Source organism: Brassica rapa, chromosome A06, assembly GCF_000309985.2.
Source record: "Brassica rapa cultivar Chiifu-401-42 chromosome A06, CAAS_Brap_v3.01, whole genome shotgun sequence".
Lineage (NCBI taxonomy): Eukaryota > Viridiplantae > Streptophyta > Magnoliopsida > Brassicales > Brassicaceae > Brassica > Brassica rapa.
The window spans coordinates 4,501,393-4,524,099 of record NC_024800.2 but is presented as its reverse complement, the minus strand read 5'-3'; the positions used below and the strand labels follow the sequence as shown (position 1 = coordinate 4,524,099).

Genomic DNA, 22,707 nt, shown 5'->3' with positions numbered 1-22,707 from the left:
GTTGAGAAATATAATCGTGGTAGGTATGTATAATAAACAAACTTTGATTAGCTTTATTTTATTCAGAATTACAAAAGCAGAATCAATATGATAACAGAAGAAGAAAGGATCAAAAGCTAATTTCTGTACATTACAAAGATAATTTATACTTTCCTTTTCTTTTGTCACTTGCGTGCAGAGTGATAGAGCTCAATGTACTCAAGCGCAGGACGATTCCATGACCAGTCTTGCTCCATCACCGTCTTACATAGTGAGTTAAACCACTCTCTACCATCATACCACGCTGATATCGCCCTGTAAGAACAAAAAAAACATTAATAGTAATGCTCCAATCAACGAGAGTGTTAGTTTAGTTTTACCTATTGAGAGCATAGTCCACACCAGGAGCATCAGCCCCGTCGAAGCTGAAGCCGTTAGGTTCTAGAACTTGTGCTTGTGCTCTTTCTTTATCATGGTCCACATCAAAAACCGTGTCGTAGAGTCCTATATTGGACAAAAGATAAACCATAACCTTAAAGTCAGCTCAGTCTTAAGGTAATCAGGTAAAACCATTTACCTCCAGTTTTTCTAACGATAGGAACAGAGCCGTATCTCATGGCTATGAGCTGTGTCAGTCCACACGGCTCAAATATCGACGGTACAAGAATAAAGTCAGCCCCTGCGTATATCTGTAAACACACACAAAAAGACTTAAGAGCAACACAGAGAGCAAAGTAGTGAGTTCTGTTATTTTTTTTACCAAATGGGAAAGAGGTTCATCGTAGGTTAGAACAAGCCGAGCACGGTCCCCATGAGTAGAATGCAACTGGTTAGCCAAGTTCACAAAATCATTTTGGATCCGAGGATCCGGAGCTGAACCTAGCAACACAACCTGCTTTCAAGAAAAACTGGTAAGGATTGTGAAAAGTTCATGACAAGAACTTTTAAAGGGTTGAGTAAGGACCTGTCCATTGCGTTCCAAGGTACGCCAAATAGCGTGTTTGATCAAATGTATTCCTTTCTGGTGAGTTAAGCGCGTAATAATCCCTACTAACGGAAGATCAGAACTCTTTAGTCCAAGCCTCTTTTGCAATTCTTCCTTTGCTGCTCTTTTGCCTTCTAACACGTTCTCTGAAGTATAAGGCACCTAAGAACAACACAAAAGTGTCCAAACATCACACAAGATGTAGCAAAGGACGGAAAAGGAGAAGGGATGTGATGAAAGCTTTACGGGTATGAAGTTATCGTTGTACGGATCCCATATATCAGGGTCGATACCGTTTACTATTCCGTGGAACTTGTATAAATGTGGAGATATCACAGAGTTTCCAGCTACTTCCTTGGCATACGTTCGTGACACCTGATGATATCAACAGCAGAATGAATATTTGTTAAACAGATATGCTAAGAGGATAATGGTTTCCAGCACTAACCGTAGTCGCTTTATCTGAAAATTTCATGGCTTTACCAATGGCACCTGCCCCAAATTCCAGATTATGGATTGTGAAGACAACGCGAGTTTTAACTAAACCGTAATGAGTGTAATGATCCTTGAACAGCCATGAAACTGGAGCACTGGACCAGTCGTGACAGTGAAGAATGTCCTGTACATGTTTGAGACCATGCGTTAGACTTTCATATTGAGAATTATCGATAAGACGAGTAGACGCACTGGATGAAAGCCTCCTTGAAGAAGAAATTCAAGAGCAGCATGACAGAAGAAACCAAATCTTCCTGCATCATCTGCGCAACCGTAAACACATCCTCTCTGAAACAATCTGCATCAGTCAAAGCAACAACAACTTCTTCATGCCATCAAGAGATGATGAATGGATTGTGTAAAAGACTTTAAAGAAATTTGTTAAAAGCTAACCCGTTTTGCGGATCTAAGAAGTAAACAGAAACGCCTTCCACCTTCCCATGCCAGACTTTTATTTCTGTACCTCCCCAGTGATAGCTTCTGTTGAACTGCAAGTCCTTCACCTATTTTTTTTTCACAAAATTTAAATACAAAGAGAGATCCACAGCTACAAAAGGGAGGTGAAAGTGGTAAGTATGAGAAAGGGTATCGATCTTACAAAGTTGTACTTTATGCAATCATAATTTGGAAAGATGATATCCACATTATGGTTTAGTTCTTGAACAGCGCGAGATAGACTAGTGACCACATCACCTAAGCCTCCAACCTGCAGAAGGCAATAAACATAAACCAACCTAAGACATTATGTACAATGTTATTGATGGCTACAAGCCTCACGTCTTACCTTTGCAATGGGTGCCATTTCAACAGCAATATGAACAATGTGCAATGGTGGTTCCTTGGCAATACCTCCCACGACAGGTAAGTGGTAATCCAAACCATCTTTGTTATCAAAAACTCCACCATCTTCTTTCTCGGAGAAAACAAAGTCCATCATGTAAGCATCCAACGGGACCTTAGCTGAATAAAAGAAAGAAAGAAGAGATATACATTAGTCAAATATCATTTAAAGTTTACAAAACTGAGATCTTACCAGAAGTCTTCAAGTGTGAGCTTCCATCATCTGCTGCTTCCATTTTCTGAGGTGGCAAAGGACCCAAGCGATGAGTCCAACGATTAAAAGAGCCTCTAAACCAAACCTCAGGCTTTCCTTTCAAAACCGTGTTTGAAGGATTGTACAAAACTGTCACAGAGCTTCCTGCTTGAATCTCTAGAGGCTCCGTGTAAACCACGTCTTTCTGGGAAAGCAGAAACTTTTTAAGTGTTCGTTCCTTAGTTTCGGCTTTCAAGCGACCTGTTTTCTCCATCTGCTCAAATACAAAGATGAAGATATGTAAATAAAGTGCGGTCGAGAGAGATGACAATGAATTGGGTACTAACCTTGACACGCATAGCTTCCTCTTTTAACCTCCTCTCCTCCTGAAGTTTCCTAAACATTAGATCTTCTTCCTCTGACCAGTAAACTTCTTCTGGAGTTGTTAGAGGAACAAGTGCGTGGAAATCTTGGCGACTATTGTTGTCATACAGAAACGCTCCTTCAGGCGGTCCATCAGCAAAGACCCAGTCAATGACTAGAGCACGGACCGGCACTATGACTACATATCAAATTACAAAAGATCATTAACAGACTACAAAAATAAGAAAGCTTCTTCACATATATACCTTCAGCGAACCACCAGTCTCCACTCTTTGAATCATCCTCAAGCTCAGCATCAACAAGCTTTTCAGCGATAGATAAACCATCAACCCAATTATTAAACCCTCCATGTGTCCAGATCTCTTTGGCATTAGCTAGAGGACCAGAGCTTTTGTTGTAATATAGCTTCACTCTATCTCCGCCTTTGAAATTGCTCGGCTCAATGTACCATACATTCCTAGCCGAGACTACAGCTTTCTCAAGAGCCTGTTGAAGCATTTCACGTCTCCTCTGTGTCTCCGCCTTTGCTTGTGCTCTATCAGCTTCAATAGCAGCCTTCCGAGCTTCGATTCTTCTCTTCTCTTCCTCTTCCCTTTCCCTCTCAGCTTCTTCCTTAGCTAGCTTCTCTTGCTCTCTCCACTTCTCTTCTAGAAGAAAATTCTCAAACTCTACTTTATCCATCCCATTTTTAATATCTATAATAAAATCTTTTGAGTTATTGTTGTCATAAACACTTTGGCCATTGAAAAACACAAAGTCAATCTTATATGCTTCTTTAGGGATATGGACGAGACAAGACAACCAATCTCCATTGATCCATGTCTTTTCCAATATCCTCGTGAAAGATTTCCATCTCCAGTCGTTGAACGCCCCCATGATCAAAACATCGGGTTCTTTATTCAGAGTTGATAGAGTTATGTTGAGAAACACTTCTATGTCTTCATCAGGCTTCGCAGTAAGAGGATATACAAACATTCTATCACCTCTCAACAAAGTTTCCTCAGCAAGCGCTTCTATTTCCTTCCTACGAAGATTCTCTCTTTCAGCTTTTATCTTAACTTGTAATAAAGCGTCATCCTCAGTTATTTTGTTATCCACCTGGTTGCTTCCATCCTCAGTTTCCGACCTATCTAACACATTCCTCTCACCAAAAACTTCAGAACTTTGATTCTCCACAATCGCTTTAGCTTCTGGCAAGTTACTGATCCGTAAAACCTCATTTGTTACTGTAGAAGTTGCATTGCTATCTTTTTCAACGTTCTTCTTCTGAGCACTTGTTCGTCGCCCAAAGCCTGTTGGAGCTGAGCTTTTGGGCCCTGAAGCTGACATTCTCCCTTGCTTCTTCCTTGAAAAATCTTGGTGAACAGAACAAGAAATGCATCAAAAAGACTGAATCAGTAATCAACATTGACAAGTTACAAAACCATGTGAAAGGATTCTTGATTATTCACCTGTAGTTGCCGTGATCTGATGCAGAAACCCATTTGAGCTGTATTGACTTTCCAACGAAGCAAGCTGGGAACCAAACATGTCAGATGGATAGTTAATCACCTTTTCACAATCTCTAAGCCAGAACATTAGATAAGAAGAACAACTGAAACTAGTTAATCACACCAGAAGTAACCAAGCTGAATATGATAATCCAAAACTAATAAGATGAGACATTTCTGCATTTCTCCAAACTAGGACCAGAGTTGAATCTAGTAGAAAAACACTACATTCAGTCAAATTTCAGTTCCAACTAAAGATCTCCTAATCAAAAAGGCGATCTCACTTTTAAAAAATAACACTGTGGTGCACTTCAATTCCCAAGAAAAGAAAAGTAGAATCCAAAGAGCATCGAACTCGCCAAAAATACGTATAAGAGTGAGTATCAAGGAAAGGGAAAGAAACTTACACTGGAAAAGGAGTAAGATTTGGGGTGAGGATGGAGAAAACCAATACAAGTATTGATCTTGAGCCGACCCTTTTGATGTAACACCAGTCTGAGACTCGCCGGTCTCTGTATCTGCCAACACATTTCCATGGCTGCCCGAACAAACACCAGGAAAAACAAGGAAAGTGTCTCTGTGCACTTGTTCAGGTAGGAGATTTATGCTGAGAAGAGATTAAGAATGTTTGTTGTTGAAGCATCCAGTCCACTACCTCACCACGCCATTCCTCAATCTCTGAAACGCATCTCTATATTATTCCACAGAAAATTATAATTTATTAAGAAAGAGAGAAAAGCATTAAGCCATGTGTTGGTTAGTATTATTTTATCATGAAAATTAAAAACGTTTAAACATATCATTGCTTAGATATAACGACATGTAGCAAAATAACAACGGAAGATTTATACAATAGTAGTCGCAGCCATTCATTTTTAACTTATTAGTTATCACTGAGAAAATTCCAACAACATACGTCGTTTACTGAAATGTAGTTTTGTTCTTCTTTCTTTCTGTATATCTCGTGACAAAGATATATAACTTGGCCACGTGTCAGACATACCTCCGATTTTTACAAGTCGACGTTAAAGCCTAAGCCATTCTCTTTTCCCCAACGCTGACCGTTGATTAGATTCCTCAAAGGGTCCACGCGTACGAACAAGATGCAAACCATTATGTGGCTTTGAACTATGTCTCTCCATCAAGAAGAGGACTAACAATAGATTTGTAAATCTGTTCATGAGGTCTAACTCCATTAAGAACCATGTAATCATGCAGCTCAACAACTTCATCTCCACCGCGATTCTTACTAAACGATGTAATCAGAGTTCCATACGTTATAGAATCAGGAACAACACCTCTCTCAACCATAACCTTCAAAACCTCCTTAGCTTTCTCGCAGCACCCAAACTTGCACAAATAATTGATCAAGATGTTGTAAGTCACCAAGCTAACGAGCTTCTTCTCACCCTCACCCTTCTGCATTTCAGATAAGACACTCACAGCTTCTTCCACATTCCCGGTTTTGAGAGACTCGTTCAACACCGTGTTGTACGTCACAACGTCCTTGCTCTCCATAGCCTTCACCACCGCTTCAGCCGCATTACTCAACCCTCGCTTGCTTAATCCATTCACAATCGAATTGTATATCACAAGATTCGGCAGCTTCTTCTTCATCTTGACCATACCATCGTACACATCCACAGCTTTCTCCACCTTCCCTTCCTTTAAGTATCCATCGATCAAAGTACCAAACGAAGTAACATCAACACCCAATCCACGAACAAGCATACTCCCTAGAATCTGATCAGCGCATCTCATCTTCCTCTCCGTTACGAAATGGTGCATTAGCGTGTTGTAACAAACTACATCTGTAACAACCCGTCTCTGTAACTTAACAGCTTCCTCTACGTACCCGTTTCTACATAAACCTCTAACAACAATAGCGTGAGTAAACCTGTCTATCTCCACCTCTTTACTAATCATATCACTCAACACCAACAAAGCTCCTTCCACGTCACCGTCCATAAACAGCCAATAAACAACAGAGTTACACACAACGGTATTCGCCTTAAGTCCTCTACTCGTCATCTCATCGCACAGCCTCAAAGCCTCGTCTGACCTCCCACATCTTCCATACGCATCAACCAAAGCTCCGTACGTTCTCTCATTACACTCAACACCTGACTTAACCATCTCACAACGGATCCTCTCCGCCAAATCCAACCTCCCAATCTTGCAAAACCCGTTGACAACTGTATTATACGTAACATCATTAGGCGAGACAAACCCTCCAGACATAACTCTCATCTTACCTAAAAGCTCCAACGCGAACTCCATATCTCCAACCTTACAAGCTCCATCAATCATCATGTTAAAGCTAACGACATTAGGCCAGACACCACTTTTCAGCATCCTGTAAAACACTGACAACGCTTCGAGCAAATGACTCTCCTTACAAAACGAGTATATAACAAGATTAAACGTGTTCACGTTCTCAACGTATCCCATCTCCTTGTAAACGCTCCAGAACCAATCAATCTCGTTCAGATTAATTAAACATCCCATGAAGTTGTTCAACGCGTGGACAGAGACGTTGAACCCCTCTGCTCTGACCTGCTCGATCACTTCACAAGCTCCCTCAGCGTCGCCGTTTTGCGTACAAGCTCTGACCAAAGAGTCAAACACGTCGGTACTCGAACCACAAGGCTCGTAGCTTCGAACCAAACCGGACAAGACCTGTAAAGGACTCAACTTTGACATGAGACTCGCCATTATTGACAAAGCATCGTCGAACCTTCTGGACTCAACCAGCAGATGAATCATTACACAAGAGGCTTCGGAGGGGTTAGCGACGGTGTTGTTCCCCAGGAACCAGTTGTGGAACTCGAGAGCTAGCTTCGGGGAGGTTCGGAACTGGAGAAGGACTCTGGTTGCCAAGGGGTTTGTGAGAGATGGGGAGAGCTGGTGAAGAGCGTTCCATCTTCTTTGCCTTAGGTTCAAACAGAGGGAACTGAAGAGGATGTCTTCAGGGTCGGGGGGGTTCGAGAACTTCTTGGCGACGTGGAAGGAGCGTACTACTAGGAATCGAGTTCTTCTGAAGAGAACTTGAGCGAACATACAGTACAAGAGTGACGCCGGTGGCGGCGGCGGAGCCGGTGTGAGCTTCTGTGGAAGAGAGAAAGGTTTAGCCGTTTAGGGGACTTTAACGAGAAAACGGTTCGAATTAAGACAGAGCTTATATACCGGACTTTGATAACCGGTTTAGGAATAACCGAAAACTGGTATTGGTGATCATCAGCTATGTTTTGCAAATTGCACCCCCCCCCCCCCCCCCCCCCCCCCCCCCAAAATAGTTCTTTTTTTTACTAACCAAAAAGTCCTTTTCCAAATTATTGTAATTAATTTTATAAACTAGCAATTTTTTAAAAACTAACATTTAAATTAAGTTTTTTTTGGATAAGTTGGTCAATCGGTGTATAAAACTATTATATTTTACGAATAAAACCACTATAAATTAATAATGTTGGAACTACACCAAGACTATAATTTTTTTATTAATTTATAGATATATTAATTTATCGATATAATAACTGAACCAAAAAATCAATTTGAGACTATAAAATTATATTATTTTATAAAATTATAAATAAGTTGTGTTTTCAAAAATTCCTATAGCAATTCAAAAAATAAAAAAGAGTTTCAAGTGCATGAGTAACATGACATTAATACCGTAAGTTGCTACGGAGAAAGATTATTAACATGGCTAAACAAATGTTCCCTCCACCCTAGACGTATAGACCATAGAATATAAACGAAGAATATACTTTTGTTTTTGTGTTTAGTATAGTTTTAAGAAGTTGGGTCTCTGTCTAATTTGGGCCCCCATGACATCAGTATAGTATTTTTCCCACTCCCTCTACCATATATAAACAGCTGATATCATTTATTTATTCATGACCCATTGGGCACAGTGAAATCACTAGACATAGCTGCACACTTGCTTCACCTTTCTTCCGTATCTGTTTTTTAATCGGGATATTTTATATTTGGCATCAAAGTTCAGAGTAATCTGAAAACATCTTACTGTCGAATTATAAAAATTTAGATGTAACACGAGCTCATTGATCAAATATGTATTTCATGAAAAATATTCACTAATTTCATAAACCATAACCAGCACAAACTGGATACTAGAAGTACATGATTTCATTTATCATTTATTGCAAAAAAAAAAAAAAAAATCATACGAAGACAATCAGAAGATATGACTTTGTCTACGAAATATTGACATCTAGAACTTATAGCATTCTTGAATTTTTTTCTATAATAATCAATGTTGTTGGATTTCAATGTACTACGTAAGAATAAAGGAATCAAATTATTGAGAGAGTGATGAACGGTGAAGAGAGGGTTTGAGCAAGATAAGAATGGAAAGAGATGTGTTGAGCCCACACATATGAAGGGCATGACCACAATATAGACTTCTCGATCATATATTCACTCTCAAAGGTCCTTTCTTGAAAAAGGCAAAGGCATTATAACTGACAAAGGGATCGAAAACAATTTTTTGACAAACTTCCCTTCTATTATGCTTTATCACAAGACTCTTAACTTGTGTCACTTTCTTTTGACCCCAATCCATACCCTACCCCCTCCATATCCTCATCATGTCTATACAACATACATGAGTACATACATAAACATATATATACATATCATACGTGTGTGTTTGAGATTGGTATATAGATCAAAACATAAATCATTTGGCAGTGACTGGTTATCATGTGATGTTTCATAGACCACTAGATCAGTCCATTTAGGTATCTTTCTTCCATGCATTCATAGTTATACAGTCAGAACTCAGAAGTAGTTCTGTTTAGACTCTCTTCTATGTTATAACTTTCAATGACGTGTCTATTATATATTTGTTTATAACAAGATGCCATTTGATCAACCATCATGATTTTTGTTGGGAAAATTTAATTGAAAATAGTGTCTTTTCCTACTCGTGAGTGCCCACTTTGAAGTGGATTCTTTGGACAGTTTACCTGTGGACACAATAATGTTGCGAGGACACATCTGTTCTCATTAATTATATACAAACTTGCCTTTCATATCATGTCAAATTATCACTTAATTAATAACCAGACCTAATACTATTTGATAAACTAATCTTTTACCATCATAAACAATACCAGTGCTCTCAGCTCAATCATTAATATCCTTGTTACGTAGAACATGACATATGAATTGGGTTTATCATTATTAATATGTTATTCATCATATTTAGCTAAAAATGAATACTACGAGGAACAAAAATCGTATAACTAATTTGCAGTTCTGAATAAAATTTTATATTTGCTTTTTTCTGCAAATTTAAAGTTTCCGAGGTTCATGTCATGATGATATTTCTTGGTCCAGAACTAATTTATGTAATATTCATAAAAATTGAAGCCATTCTGTTACAATCATAGATTCGAGCTCGAAAGAAAGAAGTCAATCAAGTCTCTCTCAGTAAATTATCACTCAACCTTTGTAACCTATCGTCTGCCTTTGATCAAGAGTTATTTGGTAACTTTAAATGATATTGCATTTGCATGAAATAAAATTTTACGCAGCATCGCACATGAGGTTCTTGAGGATTATCAAACAATTAAAGAAAATTAGAAAGAAAAACATTATGCATGGGAAGCCAAATAAGTCTTATACATCTCACGCTTGGGATTCAAGAAAGTTTCAAAACTAATTCTACACAATAAGCAACTTTTTTTCAAACTTTTCCAGCTGAAAATTTTAAATGTTTTTTTAGTTATATATATATTGCTACTTAATTAGCCGTAGAACCCTGTTTGGCTCCAAATCGCGTCTCGAACGCGCCTCAGTTCTCGCCCTTTGAGAGTCTTTCCAACTCCTTCGAACACCGACGCGCCGCCGCCAGATTTCCTGCTCCGCCGCTTTTGACTCTTAGCTAGGTACTCGTGCGGCGGCATCATCCCGGATTCTTCATCCTCCTCTTCCTCCGACTCGTGTATCGACTCAACCGAGTTGACTCGGTATATTTTACTCCAGTCCGGCACGTTCACCGGCGCCGACGACGCTAGCTGCCGCTGTGCTTGTCCTCCTCCTCCTCCTCCTCCTACTTCTCCACCGCCAACTTCTCCTCCGCCGCGTATCTGATGCACGATCGTCGGCGACGATGACATGTCCTCGAACGCAAGCGACAGACCACCACACACGCGCCCGTTCCTCATCACCGCATCGCGTGAACTCCACGCGCCAAAGGATTCGGGCGTATCCTCGGGGCTGTGATCAACGGCGTGTGACCAGACGTCCTCTTCGGTGAGCTCTGATTCGTCGGTGACGGAGTTTCCGTTACTGTCACCGAAACTGTAGCTGCTCCCAAGGTACCTCTCGCTCTGGCTTATCGTCAGCTTTCGAACCCTTGCCATCAAAGCTCCACACGGTCTGTGATATTATGTTAATTACTTTTAAATTAGTTTTTTTTTTTTTTTTTTTTTTTTTTTTTTTTTTTTTTACTTTTAAATTAGTTTCTTAAACATTCAGAGATTATATGTAATTGGAGATTTTGCTATAAGTTTTAAACCGAGCGAAATGAACGAGTATATATAGCATTTTTCTGATCACAAGAGTCCAAAAGAATGTGAGATGAGAGTTAAAGAAATCTAAATATCAAACATACCCCTATTATTATAAAGTTTCTCACAAAACACCCATGAATTTATCTTTTTTACTGGATGCACCCTGATCTTAATTTCTAGAAATGAGTGGTCCTTCTGTAGGGAGTTTGTTTCCACCGTTGGATATTTAATATAAAATCAACTTTTGGATGGAAAAAGTTTGCACGAAAAGTAGTACGTAATAATTTCGTGAATGTGTTTAATATTCTGCCATCTAATAAGCGCAGCGAATTTTTAATTCAGACCATCTATTTTGTCTTTCATCAAATCAAATGAGAATATTTGTGATCTCAAATCTGGTGGTATTTTAATAGTAAGGGGATCTTCGTAGGAAAGACGAAACAAATGAGGAGTTAAATGGAAAACTTGATAACGTTAATAATAAAAGAAGAAAAAAACGAAAAAGAAAATTGGAATAGTTTCTTGTCTGAGTAATCATTAATGTGGATAAAAGGCCCTCCATTTCCCACACGTAACAGTTAACAGATAAACAATTTGGATACGCTGTAATAAGACTAGACATGCCACGTTACGCGCTGCTGTGAGGCGCGTGTGATTTACTCGACAGTCACCCAAGAAAGTCTAGGAAACACTTATTATCAACTTGCCAAATTGGGGGGAAAAGTTGCAAATTATAGATCACTCGTTTGGGTAATGAAAAGATTGTTCACGAGAAGTTTTTTTTGTTTGTTCATAATATTTTTATCAAAACCAGAAGAAGTTAGCCAAATTGTTTTTGTGCAAGTGCATGACTCAAATCATATTCATATGCTACACTATAGAGTTGATCATTTGTCTACACCGAGGTTTAGTTACTACGTATTAATTTGTATTCTAAAATTTATATAGTATGGTCTTCAAAATGCCAGTTTTTTCTTGTCCTTCTTTATGTTCCAAGTGTCTATTATCTTCGTTTTCACGTGACTTGTGGTTATGATCATTCTTGCCTAGATTGATCGCAACATTGATATTTCCAAACTAGTAAATCATATATACTCGAGTTGAACTGAAATATATACCTGCATTTTGTTTGAAGATTAATCTATAGTTGTAACTTTAGTTTCAGTTTGGTTTGAATATTTATCACCTTGAACCAAACTGAGTGAACAAAAATTATCTCGGACTTACAGTACGTAGTTGGATACAGCTTTTTTTCTAAAATAAAAAAAAATATATATATCGACCCATCAACGGCAATCGGAACAGTGGTTTTCCGGTAAGCCGGAGAAACATTGACAACTAGGTTACAAACGAGAAATTGAAAGGGTCTACAAGCAATCTAAGCAAACAATGAGTAAAGGTCATGGGAAAGAAAGCACGGATACAACTTATCTCCAACAACTTGAACCATGTTGAAACTGAACTGAGCTTGACTATACTTGTCCTGCCCTTATTAAGTTTTAAGTTTGAAACATAGAAAACGTGTTTACAATAATTTAATCACAAAATAATAATTGATTACCTATTAAATTTTTTCCATCATCATTTTTCCTTTTTTAATCTTATGGATCAATTACTTTAACTGCATTACGCCATATATATGAAATGCAGTGATCGAAACTACAGTTAACTATCGGCTCTAAGTGATAATCAAAATCTAGGAGTTTTTTTCTATGGTTACGGAAAACGAGCCGTGGTTAGAGACGATATATATATCTAACTATAATTTTAATTCATTGGTTCGTAAGGAGATTAAACTTTGACCAAGTTACAAAAGGAATCAAATCATACACATAACACATCTGTACATTTTGATTGGGAACTCAATATTTAAATAAAAGTGGAACGTCGAGTAGCTCAAGTATATACTTCACAACTATGACCATTGTTTAATTGTTTGAAACAAAACTAAAGAATTGATAAATCATTGATTGTTAATCAAGGGCGTAGATTAATTTTAACTTTTAAATAAATACTAAAAAGCAGCTCTCCACTTGTGACGAACATAGTACAAAGAGAGGAAAGGGCCCCAGTGTGTCCACATTGAACGGCTGAGAAGGAGAGACATAGCATCATACACATTTCGTAAACACAGAAGCTACGATTATTTTAACAGATTTGTTTTGGTTTTCTTTCTCGTAGTCGTTTTGATTTGTTATTATTTTACAGATTTTCCCACTTTTGTACCCATATTTATAAGCAACTTAGAGTATTTGTTTCCAATAGTTGGAAAAAATATTAAATATTAAATAGGGTTAATTTTTATTTATTTATGACATGGTTTAGTGCAGATACACAATATTAAATAGGGTTAATTTTTGAATATTCTGGTTTGTGTATGCTTACGAAAGAGAATATCCTATTCTAACATGTTTTTAGACATATAATAATTCGACTAATATTCTTCATGAATTTGTCAGTTAGCCAGAACAACAAAGTCAATTAGAAATCTCCATGTTATATTTTCCGTGAACAATACTCTTTCAATGGTTACCAAAAAAATACTCTTTCAATTATGGATAAAATAAATAAAATGACACAAAAAAAGATCAGCTAAAATTATAATTTTCCATTTTTAGTTAGATTATCTTACAATTTGACAGCATTCTGTTTAGCAGAAAAAGGGGCTACATCTATATTATTAAAGTTGAAGTACACATTGAGATTGTTTGGCAATATAGATAGTAGTTAAGAAATAGTACTGTTTAGAAACATGAATAGCAGTATGTTAGGAAAAAAAATAATGGGCTTATGGTACCAAAAAAATTAGAACTCCATTACATTATATTAAAAAGTAATGGGTCTATGTTACTTGAAATATATATTCAAATTAAAATAATAATTTAAAATTTATTTATATCAAAAATTCATTCAAAAATATAAATATATTCAAAATTTGATTTTTACTAACATATTTTCTAATAACTATAATAAAAATGTTTCCAATATATATAAGAAAATACTATACACAGCCCAATTTCAAACACCAACTTAAATTATGGTTTTTATATTTCACATTAAATTTTAAAATATAATATATGTGATTATTTATATGATTGTACGTATAAAATATTATTAATTATAAGAAAAATGATTTGATGATATATATAAAATATAATTAATTGTATGATAACACATATTTTGTAACCTATGATGACACATATAAGATATAAAATAGTGATTAGGGGTGGGCGTTCGGGTTCGTTTTTGGGTATTTTTGGGATTTCGTGTTCAGTTTAGATCTTTGAAGATTTGGTTCAAATTTGGATAATCAATTTAAATAGGTTTGGTTTAAATATTTGGATAGAGAATTAATAATTATGTAAGTATTTTTGGAGTTTTGAGTATATTTTAACTATTTAAGATATTTACGTTTGATTATTTGTATATATTTTCAAGCATTTAAATGAACTTAAAAGTATCATATATATTATGGATGTTTTTATATTCATTAAATCTAAAAATAATTAATATATATAAGTATATAAATCTATTTTGGATACCCAAAATACTTCGGTTCGGATCGAATTAGGTTTCAATTCTTCAAATACCAAAATTTTGAATATTCGGATATTTAATCAATTCAGTTCGGATTTAGTACTATTTATTCGGATTGGGATCGGTTCAATTATTCGAATTCGAATTTTTTGCCCAACCCTAAATAGTGACATAAAAATCAAATAGCATCATATTTTTTTAAAAGATACACCCGCACGGGCGTGCGGATCAAAATCTAGTAATTCATTATGTTTGTAAATCCATCACGTATATGGTAATTGTAGATGACTCATTAGTGGTATTCCACTCAATAATGCTTAGGAAATAAAGAAAAAAAATAAAAATAAAACATACAATCAGATATAATAAAAGTAGTGATAGAAACAGATACAATATTTTTTTTTAAAAAAAATAGATACAATAAATATTAAAAACCAAAAATATTGTGTAATATAGATATTTCTATATTACACGTCTAAATCAATGTAGGGATATATATTTTTAATTTGACAATTTTTTTGTCAATAATATATAAGTCAGGTAAGTTGTCTTTTTGCAAGACGAATAAGTCATTATGTTATTCTTACTCACTAACCCCACAATAGACCCCTACTACCTCTACGTAGTAGGGGTGGACAAAAAACCCAAACCGAACCGAATCGAACCAACCAAACCGAAGTTAAACCGAACCAAACCAAACCGTGCTCTTTATGTAACCCAATTGGTTCATGTTTTACTCAACCCGAACGGTTTGGTTTGGTTTGGGTTTAAACCGAACCAAACCGATAATCCAATATATATATAGTAAAAATATATATGATATATATATATGTATTAACATATTGCAAATTTTAGTTAAAATTTCGTTTTTCATTTTTTCATAACTTCCATATCTTTAAAAAAAATTATAAATACGATTCAAATAATACTATTATATATAAAATCATGTAGCATAAGTTTTTATATTCTTACTCTATCGTTTATGAGTTGATTATTTTTTAATAAAAGTATAAAACTAATGCCTTCATATTTTATAACCAACCCAAACTACACCGAACCAAACTAGACCATAATAATGTAAACCAAACTAAATCTAAACCAAACCGAATTGAACCGAACCGAATTAAACCCAAACCGAACCCAACCCAAAGCTACTTTGGTTTTAATTGGTTTGAGTTTTATAAAACCCAAATTACCCAAACCAAACCGAACCCAAACCGAACCCGAAACTAAATCGAAATGCCCACCCCTACTACGTAGTTTACTAGTTTGTAATCTACTGTATTTTTAAAATGACATAAATAGATCAACTGTATAATTAAGCTATTCATAATTTTATATTATGAATGATAGGACACACATTATCCAATCCTATTATTTACGAATTTATTCTGTGTAAAACCAGACAGTTGAATCCTCGTGATTTTCTTCCACAATGCTTTTGAATGTTTTTATCTCCTCCAAATTCATTGTTACGATATAAATAAACTTTCTCATGTGAAATATCCAGTTTAAGTTAAAATTGTTGAGGTGTGGAAAGATTATAAATCTAATTTATAAAAGCAAACCCTTGCAGAAGCTGACGAGCTTAGCATCTTCAAGTTTTTAATATAGTATTCAATTTGGAAATCGAATTTCTTGGAGTTGGAAAGTATAAAGAGAATAACATGATTTGGCCATGTGCAATCGTAACGCCGGAAAAAGATTGGATCTCTAGATTCAATGGATCATTAGAAACAAAAAAAGAAAAAGATAATACAGTTTTTTAATGTTTTTGTTAAATTCATTTTAGAAAGAAACAAACAAAACAAGTGACAAAAGAACAGAAAAAAAAAATCTTCCATGTAGATAGAGTTCAACATTTGATAAACAATGACAACAAAGCTAAACAAGAGGTTGACATTGATAATTTCCGTATTCTCTAACAGACTTAACTTACAATAACAAGTTTGCTCACAATGTTTAGTTTATTTTGCAGTAGTTCCCACTAAACTTCCAAGATGCAATGATTAAAGATATAAGATAAGATTATAAATGTAACCATGTCCCTGAATCGTGGGAGCACTTTGGCATGATGATTGGTTTGAAGATACATTGTTTCTTTGTTGTTGATCTTGAAGCTCAAATATACCACACTATGAAAAAGTTGTTTCGGATGGCCGTCTTCGTAGGTTCCCCACACTATCAAAATCGCATATGTGTCCCTTTGTTCATCTAACATGAATTGATGTAGTGCGGATTGGTGCCGTTAGTGTGGACCTAAATGTCAAAGGTTAAACAACCAGCTTGACTTATTCGGACCTAAATGTTACAAAATTTATCAGTCCGGGTTCTGTTAACCTAGACTACAATGTCTCCAGCGTTTATCAACTTGCCGTTTTGTTAAACAACCAGCTTGACTTATTCGCTAGACTGCGAATGATAATGTTGTCTAATTAATTAGTACGAACACATCGTTAAAAATAACTCTGAAAATTCTTCAAACGATATTTTTGAGAGGATGATCTTCGCATAAGTAGACATTAACCTAAGCTTAGATGCTTCAAACAACAAATCCTACCTACCGGTGAATTCAAGACTATGATTAGAGGCCATCTATATTACTTTTAGAACATTAGTTATCCTTCAGAGACACAAACTCAAAATAGTTGGCTGCATCTTCCAAAGATCTTGCCATCTTAATCAAACGTTCAACTCTTTTCAACTTCATCTCCTCAGGTCCCACTTTTCTTGCCATCAACAAACACTTCTCTAACTCATCAACAAACCAATTCATCTCTTCATACTTTTCCTCCAAGGAATGTTTTGCATCCATCAACTTAACCCTAACACTTTCCTCCCTCCACAATTCAGCCATTTGCAACATCTGCATCTCCTCCTCCGTCTCATCCCATTTTCTTCTTGTTTCTGCCTTCAAATCATCGATCCTCGTCACCAGTTCTTCGCACACCTTCTCTAGCGTGTCTCTTTCTCTCCTCAACCGATTCAGTGATGATTCCATATCCCACATCTTCTTCTTTAACATAGCATTCTCAGCATTAGCTCTTTTCCTTTCTTCCCTCTCTTTGCTTAACTTCTTTTTCAAGTAATCAACAAGTGGATCAGTGTTTTCTTCCCGGCTTATACTTTGGTCTCTGATGAAAGATCTAATATTTTCTGTGGATCCAAACTTTTCTGTGTCAAGCTCTTTGATTCTAGATTGAGCCTTCCGTAACTCGGTTTCAAGACGAGGAACGAGGCTACCGTCTAGGTACTCGTCTTCGTGAAACTTCTCACTAGGTTCAACGGAGTAGTACGTTCTGAATGATCCTAAGTCCCACTTAGTTATTCTCTCCATCTGCAACATCGTAATTTAAATTAGATAGACTTCATGTTCTCTAGACAAATATGTTACGGCTATATCATAGGTGAACCAACTCATGTTTATTGATGTGACAGACAGTGGCCAGTGTGCACAAAAGACTGTTTCTGTGACTTGTATCTTTTTGGAGGTTGAAAAGAATAGTTTGGTAGGACTTGGCTGTTTTTTATTTGCCGGTTAACGTCAGACAAACTCGTCATTGGACCGAACCTAATCTCTTAAACTTAAGAAACCAAATAAAGATTATGATGGCAGGAGTTTGTATTCTAGTAGTTTGTGAAGATGCCGTTAATTAGTGTCATAGTCTAGTGTTCAAAATTAAAAAGAGATGTGCGTGTTTGTGAATTGTGAGTGATAAAGAAGGACTAAATATCGGTCGGACCAGGAGAAACCGGATTGATTTAACACATTACAATAAACAAATCACTTAGAATATACGTACCAAGTGTAGGCAAAGAAAATCAACCTAGAGGAATCTCAGAAACCAAACCAACTGATCACAAACCTGATATAGCTAAAACGTTCTGCTTTTGAAGCCTTGACGCAAGCTTCCTCGCCGAGACTTTAAATCCTTTGGATCGAGGTTGTTGGAAGAAATATTACAACGGCATAAAAGTGTCAGTTCTTGTCTCTCTGGTAACTAGAATATGCGACGGAGGAGATGTGAAGGCGGCCGTCCATAAATACAATGACAATAAGGAGTTAACCATTTTTTCAGACATACATATATAGAATTATACATACACAGATACATCTGGATCTTTACATTGAATCATAATGCACAATATTAAGAAACAAAATCTGTATTGTTGGACCCAATTTTAGGTAATACCTTAATGGACCGCGATCAAAGACATGAGCCTTAGGGAGCTGAAGCCCATAGCAAATAGTCGAGTTTGAAGAGGAGTCGTCGAGGTCGCGGAGATCGCGGAACAAGAGACGGAGATCTCGGAACCGTTACGAACATCACGAGGTTGACTTACTATAAAGGAAGAAGAAGGGATATGAAGAGGGACACGTTGAAAATCCTAGAGAGAGCTACACACATACATCGACCTTGTTTTCTCCTGTTCTTAGATCATTTTCTTTACCGATCTCACTTGTGTAATTCGATCTAGTCCAACTTATTGTATTCGATCCTATTCATCAATAAAATCTATTTTTGCTTACTGGAAACTATTAACATCGTGTTCTAAAGATATTGTTGCGTACATCTTTTGTCTTCCCTAGATCAAACTCCCGATCACAATTAAATATTTAGTGTAGATTTTAGATTCTACTCTTGTCTCTTGGTACCACATTTGGTCTCTTTACATCTGTATATGCTGTTGTTATCATATTTCAAATAAATGCTTATGATTTAGTAACAAGTTCTGAACGTTTTCCTCGTCTAGTAATCAGATAATGTTACATTTTTCTTATGATTATGAATTATTGAAACTTGATTTGGTTGTTGGACAAGTTTTCACACTTTCTTATCAACATCACCAATATCTTTTTCTGAAACCACATTATATGTATGCAGATTATAAAGAAACACAATCTGGTCTTCTGGTCTTCAGAGTAGGCTCATCTCTCATAACTAGCATAAACTAAACAAGTTTTGCATCAAATCTCCATTGGAAATAGAACATTCTCAGAAACAGCAAACTTAGAAAGCTAGAAATCAAGAGTCAATTAAAGAGCAAAAAAACAAGTAAAGAAGCAGACGAACAAACCAACAGCAATACTAAAACCAGAGAGGGACAAAAGCAAAGTTGCAATACAACCTTAAACCCTGTCTTTTTAAGACAGTTGGCGACGCTTGTAACGCACCATCACACTGCCTTTAACGCCAACCACCATAGCGTTCCAGTCGATCTCAGGGAACGGTGAAACCAACTCAAGCTCAAAGTTCCTCAACAGATGACTCCATATGGCTTTGATCTGCAGGTAAGCAAAGGGCTCACCAAGACACCCGTGCCTACCTCCACCAAACGAGATGTACGAAAACGCTCCCGCGGCTTTGTCCTCTTCTCTTCCCGGGGAGAACCTATCCGGATCATAGCTGTCCGGGTCCTTAAAGATATGCGGCAAGCGGTTGGCAAACGCAGGCGAGGTTGCAACGATATGACCCTTTGGGATGTCGTAGGTCTTTCCATCACGTGCCGTCACGCTGAAGTCACTGTGGGAGGCTCTCATGAGCATGATCAACGGAGGGTGAAGCCTCAGCGCTTCCTTGATGCAACGGTAGAGCACATCCATCTCGGACAATATGTCGTGATCGATCTTGTCTCCGTGTTTCTCCATCAGCTTCCTCTGCTCATCCAAGGCAGCTGAGAAGTACTCTTTGTACTTCATCAGATACGCGCCGGTCCACGTGGAAGTGATGGAGCTCGTGTGCTGTCCCGCAAAGAGAGCAGCGATGAGCAGACCGGTGACCTCGGACTCCGTCGTCTGCCTCCCGTCCTTGTACTTGGACTCGATGAAGCACTGCAACATGTCGTTCTCGCATTTGCCGGAGCGTTTTCTCGACCCTATGATCTTTGTGAAAATCTCAGAGAGCTTTTCACGTGCACGGTCGCGGCGACGGTGAGCTGGAATTGGGAGGTAAGGGAAGAGAACGCTGATGGGAAGCATGCCGTTGTCAAGGTCGTGGAACAAAGCGGACACGTCATCGAAAAGCTGGTCACGAACTTCACGACCTAGTAAACATCTACTTGCAGTTAAGATGATGAGACGCTCTAGCTCAGTCTTCAAATCAACTTCACCACTCTCTCCCCATTTCGAGAAAAACTCCTACCAAAGAAAACAAACACAAGCATTATCCATTTGTGTTAGAGGTCCAGTGACCGCGGGGACGAAACTAATATTATATGCAGTGAATTTTTTCATTAAAAAAATTAAATTTATACCAGCAAAACACACACAACAGTTACTTAGAGCATCATTAACTAACCTGGCTCTTAATTTGGATTCTTAACACGTGATTTGACACTTTTTTGTTTTTGTTTTTTTTTCTGCTAAAAACCAGTTTTTATATCAGATATCTAAGAGACGGTTCTTAGCTTTTCTTAGTTAAAAAATAAAGAACGGACCCTAGGAATCCGGGTTAATCATGGTGTTAGTGGAAAGCTTTAAATGTTTTGATATTACCTCAGCTTCAGTAACCATCATCTCCACATATCCTTTCAACTTGTTAACCCTTAGAGCCTCAGTGAAGAACCTGAACTGCTCCTGACGAACGGTGTAGTCGACATCGAAGACAACACCAGGGCCAAAGGTAGGGACATTGAACTGGTAGACTTCCTGCTGGCTGAGATCAGACTCTGGAGCTTTGAAGAAGTGGGCGGAGACTTCGGGGCCGATGAGAAATGTCATCTTTTTGTGGAGGAGGTTGACTGTGAAGACGCTTCCTAGCTTGGGGTACTCGTCTCTGAGCATGACGATGGGGCCTTTGAGGAAACGGAGGAGGCTTCCGATGAGGGGAGGCCATGCTTTGAGAGTGGGAGGGAGACGCTTCTTCTTGGAGGAGGATGTGAAGAAGGAGTAGATTAGTTTGGCTATGACGAGTGTCGCTATTGTAACCAAACCTGTTTTCAGTAGATTCTTGTCTGAATCCAAATCCATTTTTGTTTTTTCCTGTCATGAAAGAAAAGTCAAAAGCAAACATCACGATGCAAGTAGTTAGATCAGATCTTGATTGGTTCAGATCGGTTCGTGGCTGATCTAATCTAGTGTAGTGAAGATCGAGAGGTTAAGCATTGTGATAAATCGAAAAAGCTTACTTTGGAGAAATCAAATGGATAACGAGGATCGGGGTTTCAGAGACGGCGCGTGAAGAAGAAGAAGGAGAAGAAGAGACGGCTCTTCAGAGATGCTCTCTCTTTCTCACGATGGAGAAACAGTCGCTTTCCACGCTCAAGTGAAGCTGCTTTCTCTCGCCTGTTTATTTCTACTCTTCTTTTTTTTTTTTTTTTCTAAAATGAAGTTAGCACAAGTGGCATTTTTATTTATTTATTATTTTCTTAATAGTTTTTGTTGATTGGATGGTATTTATAATTTCAGTAAGAGAAAAACCAACGGCGGTAAATGGTTTATCATTACGAAATGCAAAAAAAAAAAAAAAAAAAAATTTATGGAAGTGATTGGTTGAGCTTTATCTCCCTGCTTTAATTTTATTTATTTTTAAATCACTAAATTTTACCAATCATTTTGTAGGCTTGTAGCTTTACTTTTAAAAATTAAAATCTACATCAAATTTTTATTTAGTTTTACCAATCAAAATTTTTTCTTATATATTTTAGGCAAAAATGCTACATCATTTTCTTATAGGCTGTAGAATCTATAAAATGAAAAATATCTATAATATCAAATAAATTATATAATCATAATAAAAACTTTTATAAATATTTTAATTTTGAATTTGAGTGTTTTAATTACAATAATTTTTTATAATTTATAAAAAATATTAATATAAATTATTTTAGTTCATATAAAATAATAATTTTATATATATGCAACACATATTTCATATATTTTATTTTAAAATATCTACAGCATATAACTTACGGTTACAATAAATTTAACTACAACAAAAGTCTCTGCAGAAAAATTTATCTACAGCTAAACATCTATAGCTAAATTTTTAAAGCCAAAGTCGAACCAATCATCACCATATGATTTTTCTAATAACACTATGTAGGGGGTTTGAATTATGGAAAAACATATTAATGATTTATATTATAAAGTTTTTTTTGTTGTATGAATTCGTTACTAGTGTTCATGATTTAGACGAAGATGCCATCGTACACCTTGTCCACATCATGAGATATCCATATATCTTCTTCTTACACGCTTGTGGTCATTTTTATCATGTGCCTCTTCTCCCTTTCTATTTGGATTCTCACGTTTTAACTCAA

General features: G+C 36.7%; 5 protein-coding genes across 7 annotated transcripts; all 5 read right to left on the bottom strand.

Moving 5' to 3' along the window:
- Positions 1 to 24: 24 nt before the first annotated feature.
- Positions 25 to 5,372, bottom strand: LOC103871924 (starch synthase 3, chloroplastic/amyloplastic). 3 transcript variants are annotated; one of them, XM_033272505.1, is made up of 17 exons: positions 4,774 to 5,372; positions 4,328 to 4,391; positions 3,990 to 4,231; positions 3,122 to 3,953; positions 2,840 to 3,054; positions 2,493 to 2,766; positions 2,244 to 2,419; positions 2,058 to 2,165; positions 1,853 to 1,962; positions 1,652 to 1,757; positions 1,413 to 1,583; positions 1,211 to 1,339; positions 944 to 1,126; positions 740 to 871; positions 557 to 668; positions 360 to 483; positions 27 to 294 (listed from the first exon to the last, which is right to left on the bottom strand). In XM_033272505.1, the coding sequence occupies exons 1-17, from the start codon at positions 4,900 to 4,902 to the stop codon at positions 165 to 167; spliced, it is 3,237 nt and encodes a 1,078-aa protein (XP_033128396.1). In that variant the 5' UTR covers positions 4,903 to 5,372; the 3' UTR covers positions 27 to 164. The 3 variants fall into 3 exon arrangements, with proteins under 3 accessions (XP_033128397.1, XP_033128396.1, XP_009148504.1); XM_009150256.3 differs by having other exon boundaries at positions 3,122 to 4,231; XM_033272506.1 differs by lacking the exon at positions 4,774 to 5,372 and having other exon boundaries at positions 25 to 294; positions 3,122 to 4,231; positions 4,301 to 4,383.
- Positions 5,001 to 9,705, bottom strand: LOC103871921 (pentatricopeptide repeat-containing protein At1g11710, mitochondrial). Its single transcript, XM_009150252.2, has 2 exons — positions 5,370 to 9,705; positions 5,001 to 5,057 (listed from the first exon to the last, which is right to left on the bottom strand). The coding sequence occupies exon 1, from the start codon at positions 7,424 to 7,426 to the stop codon at positions 5,495 to 5,497; it is 1,932 nt and encodes a 643-aa protein (XP_009148500.1). The 5' UTR covers positions 7,427 to 9,705; the 3' UTR covers positions 5,001 to 5,057; positions 5,370 to 5,494.
- Positions 9,706 to 9,949: 244 nt separating this feature from the next.
- On the bottom strand, positions 9,950 to 11,086 carry LOC103871920. Its single transcript, XM_018659450.2, has 2 exons — positions 10,847 to 11,086; positions 9,950 to 10,795 (listed from the first exon to the last, which is right to left on the bottom strand). The coding sequence occupies exon 2, from the start codon at positions 10,756 to 10,758 to the stop codon at positions 10,141 to 10,143; it is 618 nt and encodes a 205-aa protein (XP_018514966.1). The 5' UTR covers positions 10,759 to 10,795; positions 10,847 to 11,086; the 3' UTR covers positions 9,950 to 10,140.
- Positions 11,087 to 14,850: 3,764 nt separating this feature from the next.
- Positions 14,851 to 19,119, bottom strand: LOC103871919 (cancer-related regulator of actin dynamics homolog). Its single transcript, XM_033273391.1, has 2 exons — positions 16,737 to 19,119; positions 14,851 to 16,704 (listed from the first exon to the last, which is right to left on the bottom strand). Exon 1 carries the CDS (start codon positions 17,789 to 17,791, stop codon positions 17,060 to 17,062), a length of 732 nt encoding a protein of 243 aa, XP_033129282.1. The 5' UTR covers positions 17,792 to 19,119; the 3' UTR covers positions 14,851 to 16,704; positions 16,737 to 17,059.
- A 251-nt stretch (positions 19,120 to 19,370) lies between these two features.
- On the bottom strand, positions 19,371 to 21,819 carry LOC103871918 (sterol 14-demethylase). The gene is made up of 3 exons (XM_009150249.3): positions 21,574 to 21,819; positions 20,942 to 21,427; positions 19,371 to 20,584 (listed from the first exon to the last, which is right to left on the bottom strand). Exons 2-3 carry the CDS (start codon positions 21,413 to 21,415, stop codon positions 19,592 to 19,594), a joined length of 1,467 nt encoding a protein of 488 aa, XP_009148497.2. The 5' UTR covers positions 21,416 to 21,427; positions 21,574 to 21,819; the 3' UTR covers positions 19,371 to 19,591.
- Between the last annotated feature and the right edge of the window lie 888 nt (positions 21,820 to 22,707).

What these genes read in the sequence shown, in the direction of transcription:
- LOC103871924 (XM_009150256.3), bottom strand. Translation starts at nt 4,902, where the DNA reads ATGGAAATGTGTTGGCAGATACAGAGACCGGCGAGTCTCAGACTGGTG. An exon ending in ACAACGATAACTTCATACCC is followed by an intron (nt 1,127 to 1,210) that starts GTAAAGCTTTCA and finishes TGTTGTTCTTAG; the next exon opens with GTGCCTTATACTTCAGAGAA. An exon ending in CCTTGGAACGCAATGGACAG is followed by an intron (nt 872 to 943) that starts GTCCTTACTCAA and finishes TCTTGAAAGCAG; the next exon opens with GTTGTGTTGCTAGGTTCAGC.
- LOC103871919 (XM_033273391.1), bottom strand. Translation starts at nt 17,791, where the DNA reads ATGTTGCAGATGGAGAGAATAACTAAGTGGGACTTAGGATCATTCAGA.
- LOC103871920 (XM_018659450.2), bottom strand. Translation starts at nt 10,758, where the DNA reads ATGGCAAGGGTTCGAAAGCTGACGATAAGCCAGAGCGAGAGGTACCTT.
- LOC103871921 (XM_009150252.2), bottom strand. Translation starts at nt 7,426, where the DNA reads ATGTTCGCTCAAGTTCTCTTCAGAAGAACTCGATTCCTAGTAGTACGC.
- LOC103871918 (XM_009150249.3), bottom strand. Translation starts at nt 21,415, where the DNA reads ATGGATTTGGATTCAGACAAGAATCTACTGAAAACAGGTTTGGTTACA. An exon ending in TGATGGTTACTGAAGCTGAG is followed by an intron (nt 20,585 to 20,941) that starts GTAATATCAAAA and finishes TTTCTTTGGTAG; the next exon opens with GAGTTTTTCTCGAAATGGGG.